The 8,874-nt window shown below is 35.5% G+C and overlaps 1 protein-coding gene across 1 annotated transcript; it reads right to left on the bottom strand.

Annotated features, from left to right (window-relative positions):
- Window positions 1-803: 803 nt before the first annotated feature.
- Window positions 804-4,252, bottom strand: LOC144357983 (synaptojanin-2-binding protein-like). Its single transcript, XM_085491143.1, has 4 exons — window positions 4,070-4,252; window positions 3,037-3,173; window positions 2,111-2,224; window positions 804-1,713 (listed from the first exon to the last, which is right to left on the bottom strand). Exons 1-4 carry the CDS (start codon window positions 4,119-4,121, stop codon window positions 1,576-1,578), a joined length of 441 nt encoding a protein of 146 aa, XP_085347269.1. The 5' UTR covers window positions 4,122-4,252; the 3' UTR covers window positions 804-1,575.
- Window positions 4,253-8,874: the final 4,622 nt, after the last annotated feature.

Raw genomic sequence — 8,874 nt, 5'->3', positions numbered from 1 at the left:
TAAGTCCCCATGCTAGAATGCCCTGGCAGGGTTAGTTGATGGAGGGTGAATGAAGGTTAGCCAGCCTGAGGGCTTCCTCACACCAGGACAATAAGTGTGGATTCAAACAATCTATGTAGAAACAGATGTGAAAATGCTCGTCCTCTAGTTATTTGGGGAGTGGGGGGGGGCATTGAACTACTTTTTGCTATCTCCTGGGCAACATTTGTTTTCACATGAAAATTTCAAACTTCAAAACGTGATTCCAAGTGTGTTGGTCTCAGTAATTCTTGAGTTTGTAATTAAAGCAAACCAGGGTAAGAGCAATCAACTAATCTTGGTTTCTAAGATGTGAACATACTTCAAGGTATTAAATGAAGCAGGCCTAACTTAACCCTTTCATTCTTTACTGTAATAAAATATTATCCAATCCAGGGGTTTCAAAAATATCAAGCAGTACTACTATGAATATATGGTTGTCCAAGATTTGTTGTTTTGTTTAACACCTTGGATAGTGTTTGTCAAAATCATGTACCAGTACTATGATAATTCTACGTTGGACTATGTAATGTGATGATGTCTGTGTTTATTTTCATGGTCTTCCTAATCTTTTCGTATTTTTTGCCTCTGAACAAAATTGAAGGAACCGAATAAGTGATTGAAACTGTCGTTTGAGCAGTATGCTATATTTATCAGCCACCCACTGACCTAGGAGACCTTCCCAAATGATTTTGAACAGGTAACATAATTGCCACTATATAGAACAGTTGTCTGGTACACAGGCAGAATATTATACAGCAGTAAACAATTGAACACACACTAACTAAAATCAGTTAATTTTAATTCACTTCCTCTTAACAATACAATTAATCATACACCTTCATTGTTAATTCTCTCATATATTAAATTCTAACCATTGTTGAAGTATAATTGTCATCTTAGATTCCTTACAGAATAATTTAGCCAAATACTGGCACTTATCAAACATGCATTTTCTAAGATTACAAAAAAAGATACTTTCTAAAAGAATAAAAAAAAAAGATGTTTGTGTTTCTGAGATTGTCAGGTGACAAGTTTATTTCTATAATATTTTAGCTGTGACACGAGTACACCTTTTTGGAAATACAAGAATCTACAATATTCTATTAAAAAAAAACCTGGTAGCTACAGATTACCCATGAAGTCATTTAAAAATTATATATAGGTTGGTAGAAATTAAATTTATGTAATAGAAATAATACTGCACAGTGAAAAAATATATCGCTACATTTGTTACTACACAAATTGAATTAACTCGTCCAACATGAAGTCCTCAAATTAGAAATATTAGCATGGTACTAAGCATAGAAGACTGATATTTAGAACTGTCCATCACTCAAACACTTGCAGTAAAGTTCTATCCGTCTGTAAGACATATGCATGGTCTTGAGATTACAAAACATCATATTGGTGAATTTGATTATTGCAAAACTATCCCTTTATGAGCTGATCCTGGTGTATTATATAATATTGGCCTGGAAACCAACAATAAATCTTACCAGAATTCAAATAAATTGTACGTTATCTCATAATTAAAATATGGCTTTGAGGAATAAATTAAAAAATCCTTTGTTTTTTGTTGAAATAAAAAACTCCTGTTATTACAACTCCAAGTATTGCCGTGACAACAAACCATGTGGCATGACTATTGGATTTAGATGATGGTTCCTCACTTACATCATTCTGGTATCTTTCCTGCAAACAGAAAAATAAATAAATGAACTCAGTTATGCACATAATGCGAGTTAAGGTGAAATCTTGCATGTAAATGATACTTTAAAACACTTTAAATTTCAAGTGTGACTTTTGAATCAGGCCAATCTGATTAAAATCCAATGCAGGGATCTCACAAGCAGCCAATCAAAAATTGTGTAACAGATCACTTTCTAGTAAGGCATGTTGTAATTGGTTGTCTGACCATTCAGGCTACTTTCCAGTATTTGTTGAAAAATTGAGCTGCAATTTAGTTGCATGTTGAGGTGACCTCGCCAGTGACAGATATTAAAAGCAAACAGAGTTTCTACCCACACAAGATTTTAATCAGGAAGACACTGGTCCAACATAAATTCATGAGACCCAAAATCTTTCCTACCATAATGGATTTTTCTGCTTCTTGCTGCACTATAAGACGTACAGTACTGCCAGCATTTACAAACAATTTGACTACTTCATCATGTTCCATACCATTTACTTCAATACCATTAATCTGACAATGAAATAAACCAGTAATAATATTTAACAGGTCATTTGAAGTCAAGAAGTAATATAAACCCAACAAAGTTGAAAAATCAAGGTCTGAATTTTATTCATTATGAACAGTCAGCCATGAATGGTTGAGACCTTTACCTATTACTTTTAAATAATTTATTCTCATGTATAGAACACAATAGTTTGATTTACTGAACATACATGTATTATTGTGGTGCATGTTTTGAGGTAAATTGTTGTAGATGAAAAGAACAGATGCAGCATTACAAATATGCAATTCACAAGTCACTTGTGTGACTGAAAGTGCTGAATTTTCAATACTTAAAATAGTAAATACAAACACTGATACAGCAAATGAATTACTGTATTCATTTATATCTATAAATTTTCTGATGATTTATAAATTTTTTACTAGTTTTTCCTCTGTTAAGACCTTAAAGTATTCGTATAGGGGGTTAGCAAACTCCCTAGAAAAGTCTCTATGAACATTGCAATATAGCGAGAGACCTTTTTCTTAGCGCTATCAAATGATGTAATGTTATGAAAATAATTTGCTACATTTTGTGACAATCTTACTTTTCTCTGATGCCACTTGATTTTGGGCTAATTAATTTGTGTCTAGGTATGTACTATAGCTGTGATTGACTGTGACTATAAAAATGAAGTTGTAAATTATCCATATGAATCTTATTTGTGGTCTCTTCTACTGTTTTTGGGAAGTTGATGGGGTTATTGGAACATTGGAAAGTTGCAAATTAATTGTACAAATCTCATTTGTGCCCACTGTAATAGTCAAATAAAACTCCTTACTTCTAAAATTTTATCTCCAATCATCAATCGACCATCCTTTCCTGCTGCTCCATCTTCTCGTATTTTGGTCACAAAAATTCCAGAATCCTGATTAATATATGGTTGATCTACTCCACCTCGAATGTTGAAACCCAAACCTGAATTTGTATGAAATATGTGTAAATAAGATAATCATCCCAAAATCTGAAAAATCCCAAAAATCTATGTAAACTAGAAAATTGTCAATATTTCTGTCACACAAAAATATTTTGACATTGGCTCAAATTGCTATATATATACGTGTGTGAATTGGAAGTATTTCACAGGGAGTATTAATCCTACGTCAATTGTACGTGAATCGAATCGTACGCCGACTGTCTTCACACTCATAGTACATGGTATGTATTTGCATGTCAGCCTTGATAACAAAGTACAGAGTGCAGTGGTGATGGTGATACTGGTTCAGAGCATTTTGGAGTGACAGTAGGTTTTTTTTTTCACTTGACTGGTGGTGTACATTGCTATGTATCGCATAATATGATGGAACATCATCACGGATATATGAATACATGTATGTAATTAAATAGTAGTTTATAAATTAATAAACGCTGCTCGGACTGATAAATATGATATATAGAAGATAATATTTGGTAATCGTAGTCCTAAATAACTATTAAAAATAGCTAGACGTTTCGAGCAATGGCTCTTTATCAATAGCATAGAAGAAAGTGTTATAACGTACAGGTAGAACATAGAAACGTAAGAACGCGCATGAACTATAAGTTAGAAACACAAAAAATTCCACAATGTAATTAAATGACGGTTTGGGATCATAAATCAATATTGGCGATATATATAAAAAAAAAACGATATATCGACTTTTTATCGATTTGAAATTGTTCATGCGTATACTATAGCCCTTATATTGATATCAAGCGACAGTAAAGTAACGGAACGGAACTTCCAAGCACTACCTTTCAAATGCCGATAAATGCGGAAGTCGATAACTAATACATGTAGATATAGCACAGTGTAGTGTACATTATAAACCTACCTGTTTGGCCTCTTTCTAATTCGATCTCAATCGACGGTAGATCCACGCCCATGGCGTAACCACAATGTCTAAATATTCTATGTCTAAAATATTACAGTAACATCTACATGTAAATAAAAGAGGAGAAAACTGCCACTTCACATATCACGATTTGCCATGTTGGAACTGACGATCGATCCCAGAATGCTTTTACGAGTCAAAGGTCAATGAACGGCCTTCTATTCACATGTGAGTACCGCATGTCGTTTAAATTAGCAGTTATAAAATTGACCTATGCGAGGACGAGGCTCGAGGGCAATAAATTACCCACAACCGACGATAATATCATTAATGTCAGTGTACAAACTACACTTATTAACATCGACGGAGTCCATTTATATGTTGATCTTTTTGGGGTATAACTTGAAAACAGAACCTCTCTTGTCCAAAGCAAGAAATCGCTCAAAAGAGATTTGAGTCAATGTAAAGAAATGGGTGTCTTGACATTAGGTTGATATACTGTATACAACCTATTTCTTTACCATAATCCAAATGCTAAGACAAATTATATTAAAGGGTGGTGATCGTCGCACAGCGCGTTTTCGAATGTCATAAACTGTAAAAAAGTATTGTAAGATGTAATTGTATGCGCTTCCTTATTTCATCTTTGTAGTTTATAGTTTTCGTTATTTTTTCATTGTTGTTATTATTAGTAGTTTATTTAGTGTTTAGTTATTTCACCTTTGTAACCATTTCTAATTCCTCCGAAATGTGTGTAAGTGTTTAATAAAGTTATATATGTAAAGGTCCATGAGCGGAACGAATCCAAATCTTGAACTCTAACGATGTCAGCATGAAGAGCTGTGTGAATCAGCTTTATTGAACGATTGAACTAAGTTAAGAATAACTAATTCTAAAATTGAAGCGAATTTTACATTGTTTTGTGTATTTAGTTTGTAGGTGACATTTGTACAATTGCGCACCACCGAACCGATTTCATTGCGTCGATTTCGATGTACGATTAATGTACGATGTTTTTGAGACTGACCTGTTAACTTAAAATGTTCATGGCAATAACTCAGATTTTTTTATTTTCACGAAACGAGATACCTGTACAATTTATATTAATATAGATATAATATTAATATTCAACTTTTATTTAATTAAACTTGACAATTTTATGTTGTAATTGTACGACCATCATTTAAAGTGGTTTAAACACTTTTGAAGCATCAGGAATCGTGGTAAAATGAACCCACCATTGCCACATTGCATGTATTACTAGTATATCAACACAGCTTTCATTCCTGAAAATGTCAAAAAAGGAACCCATTGTTTCTTGAAAATGTCATACAGAGTCCTCTTACTCATTTAAAAACATAATTTATAGACCCCACTTGAGTGCCTCGTATATCCGTTAGTATGTTTCCACTAGTAATCCCTGGAGGTTTTGAGTACGTGAAATATATGATTTAGGCATTAGTAGTGTTTACGCTACACAAAATACGGGCTAAGATTTAAGCTAAACTCGTATATTTGCATATCAGGTAGACCCAATTGCGTATACACATAGTAGGAAACTGTCGGTAGCAAAATACTAGTATACAAAAACCTTCAGTCATTTTATCTAAGATTACTAAGTACAGTAACTATGGAGGCATACTAGTACATATTAGTTCTAGGCTTATAAAACAATACCAAAGTAAATTTAGAAAGTGCAAAATAACAGAAAGTAGCACATAGTCTCATCGTCGGTTTATTTTTTTCTCAAGAACAATGACCCTAGGTGTGTTCGCGTTGATTGTCATGTCGGAAATGGCATTCCGAAATGAATAATTATGAATATAATAGTAAATCTTCTAAATGAACATTAAATACAATGGCGTTTTGGTCGGATGGCCCGATCTCAGCGTTCACCGTACGTACACATAGTTCGAGCAACATTTAATCCGTACTTCTTAGCCCGTGCAAAGCGTCCACGCAGGTTTTCTCGGCTGGGTCAAAGTCCCTCTATCCCCTCTATGGCTGGGGATAATGTATTTGACCTCTTAGCCCGTGTTAAGGAGCTGTACGTGAACGCTACTAATAAGAGGTCATGAGATAATTAACAAATAGTAAGACCGTAAACGTCTCAGATGAACATTGGCAACGTATCTAGGAGGTGCATAAAAAGATCGATACACTTGTCTACTGTGTAACAATGTATTTACAAAATAATTACCATATTTAAAATTTAACACAGAAATCCCAGTTATATGAACGAGAATGTATTGTGGAAAGGATGAGGTTTTGGGTTGATCTTGAATTAAGAATAATGTTGAATTTGGCACAAACGTAATCTTACGACCGATCGACTCGGAAATGGAGTGCAGAATTCACAACTTGCTCGAATTAAATTGAGATTACTGTCGTTAGCATTGTTGGTTGTGTGTTTACACCAGAGCCCTGTGGGCATATGTGTTACACTAATGCTTGCTGGTGTGTGCGAATTCATTAATAACTGCTTGTGGCGTACTATGTGTTTTCATCTGTGAATTGTTGGTCTATGCGGTTACACCATTGCGATGTTGGTGCATATGCGAACAGGACAGCTATTTTATATAGTGACCCCCTACATATATTTACAAAATCGATTTACTGATTGATAATATTCACTAATGTCGCCGCGTACAACAGAAGATGCAAAATGAGTAACCAAAGTTGATATAACGTTTAAATTGGTATACATTTTATTCAAATATTTGTTCGTTATCGATGGATATTTAATAAATAATATGGTATAATAACAACGGACGTAACTACTAAGATAGTAACATATTCTAGAATTATAACTTCAAATGTGAATAGATGTTGGATCTCATCATCAGGCAGCATGCCAGGCCGTCCATGTATTCTTTGGCATCCCATATATCGGGTGGTTAACGGCGGCTGGTGGTGTTGGACTCTTCAATTGCGTATAAAAGTATGGATGATCTTGCAAAAATTAGTTTTGAAATTTGAATTGAGATTTATATAGAAGCAATAAAAACTACAATGCTATTTGGAAAAAAAATAACAAATACAAAATGATTATTATTATGAGAATTATTGCAGAACAAGATTGGTTTTGAATATCATGTGACAAGTGGGCTTAACGTGTTCTTCCACGACGACTGCAGTATCGTGACTATTCTTGCTAAGACAGAAACAAATCTGGCGCAAAGCAACTTGAAGAATAATTCGTTTTGCCATCCTACCAAACCAAAGATATTGATATCTATTATTATATTGTTTACATATTTACACGACGTTGACCTTATAAAGCTTTCAACTTAACTGTGACTGCAACGCAATCGAAATTATACACTCGATTTCTAGTCTCTATCCCGCCTTCCTTCGGATGGCTGCAGTATTTCAAATCTGTGTTCGCTGCCCTCAACGGTATTTGTCTGAAACGTGGCAGGGTCGCCCATCGTGGCCCATAGTGCCAGTAGAGTTACAATAGCTTAGAGGCGAGGGATGAAATCGAGTATACTGGCAAAGTGACGTAGTAAAATGTTGAAATACACTAGCTACGCATATTTAATTTTATCTGAAATAGTGGGAGTTTAATTGTACATTTTGACTATAATGGTGGGGTCTTAATTCTACAGTTTGACTAAAATTCTACATTTCGATAGATGTATGATTACAATTCTACGGAACCCTGAACAGGGGTCTTAAGTTATATTGTGACGTAATGGTCATAATGAGTTGTCAAGTCGTCCTACTTCTGTGCCAGTTACCAGTTTAAAGAACATCATTGCTACTTGTACAAATTTTAATTTTAATTGCTTGTACTACACAGTTCCATCATGTATTAGGGAATGTGGTGGGCTGTTGGTCACAGTGTTAGAATTTTGCTTGAAGTTGGCACCAATTCCGTTACAGGAGTGGGCAACTTTGCTTGGTGTTGGCACTAATTCCGTTACAAGAGGGACCATCTTTTCTTGGTGCTGGTACCGATTTCATTACGGGAAGGGGAAATTGTTCTTTGTGTTGGAACCGATTCCCTTACGGGAGGGGAGTACTTTGTTTGGTGTTGGCACTAATTCCGTTATAGGAGGGGACGTCTTTTCTTGGTGTTAGTACCGATTTCATTACAGAAGCGGCATCTCTGTTTGGTGTTGGTACCGATTCCGTTACGGGAGGGGGAAATTGTTCTTTGTGTTGGCACCGATTCCGTTACGGAGAGGGCAACTTTCATTTGAGTTGGCATAGATTCCGTACGGGAGGGGCAACTTTGCTTGAAATTGGCCCGATTCCATTACAGGAGGGGTAACTTTGTTTGGTGTTTGGTGCCGATTCCGTTACGGTGGGGGGGATTGTTCTTTGTGTTGGCACCACTTCCATTACGGGGGGGCAATGTTTGTTTGGTGCTGGCATCGATGCCGATAAGAAAGGGGAAATTTTGCTTGGTGTTGTCATCGATTCAGTTACAGGAGGGCCACTTTGCGTGGTGTTGGCACCGATCCCATTACAGAAGTGGGCAACTGTGCTTGGTGTTGGTACAGACTTCATTACGGGAGAGAGCAGCTGTGATCAGTGAACAACATTGCCAAAAATGTTCTCAAAGTAGGATAGCCTTTTAGATTCTTTCTTTGTAAATCGGTAAGGCGGGGTGTTATGAGCATTGTGATGTAGCTGAATGGACAGTAGTACTGTACAAATCTCGAATATTCTTAGTCAGAGCTGGCGCTAGTTATTATCATGGAAATCGCCATCACATGAGTGGATGTCGAAGCTAAACGTGTTGACAACAAAGACATCATGCAATGTATCCCATATACAATAGCAATGTTCATTAT

The sequence above is a fragment of the Saccoglossus kowalevskii genome, chromosome 2, assembly GCF_978046115.1.
Source record: "Saccoglossus kowalevskii chromosome 2, keSacKowa6.1, whole genome shotgun sequence".
Classification (NCBI taxonomy): Eukaryota; Metazoa; Hemichordata; class Enteropneusta; family Harrimaniidae; genus Saccoglossus; species Saccoglossus kowalevskii.
This window is presented reverse-complemented; position numbering and strand designations above follow the sequence as displayed.

Excerpts from the sequence above, each read along its gene's own strand:
- LOC144357983 (XM_085491143.1), bottom strand. The coding sequence starts at position 4,121 with ATGGGCGTGGATCTACCGTCGATTGAGATCGAATTAGAAAGAGGCCAA. Across the intron at positions 3,174-4,069 it reads ATTAGAAAGAGGCCAAACAG|GTTTGGGTTTCAACATTCGA; the intron begins GTAGGTTTATAA and ends ATACAAATTCAG. Across the intron at positions 1,714-2,110 it reads AAGCAGAAAAATCCATTATG|GAAAGATACCAGAATGATGT; the intron begins GTAGGAAAGATT and ends TTCTGTTTGCAG.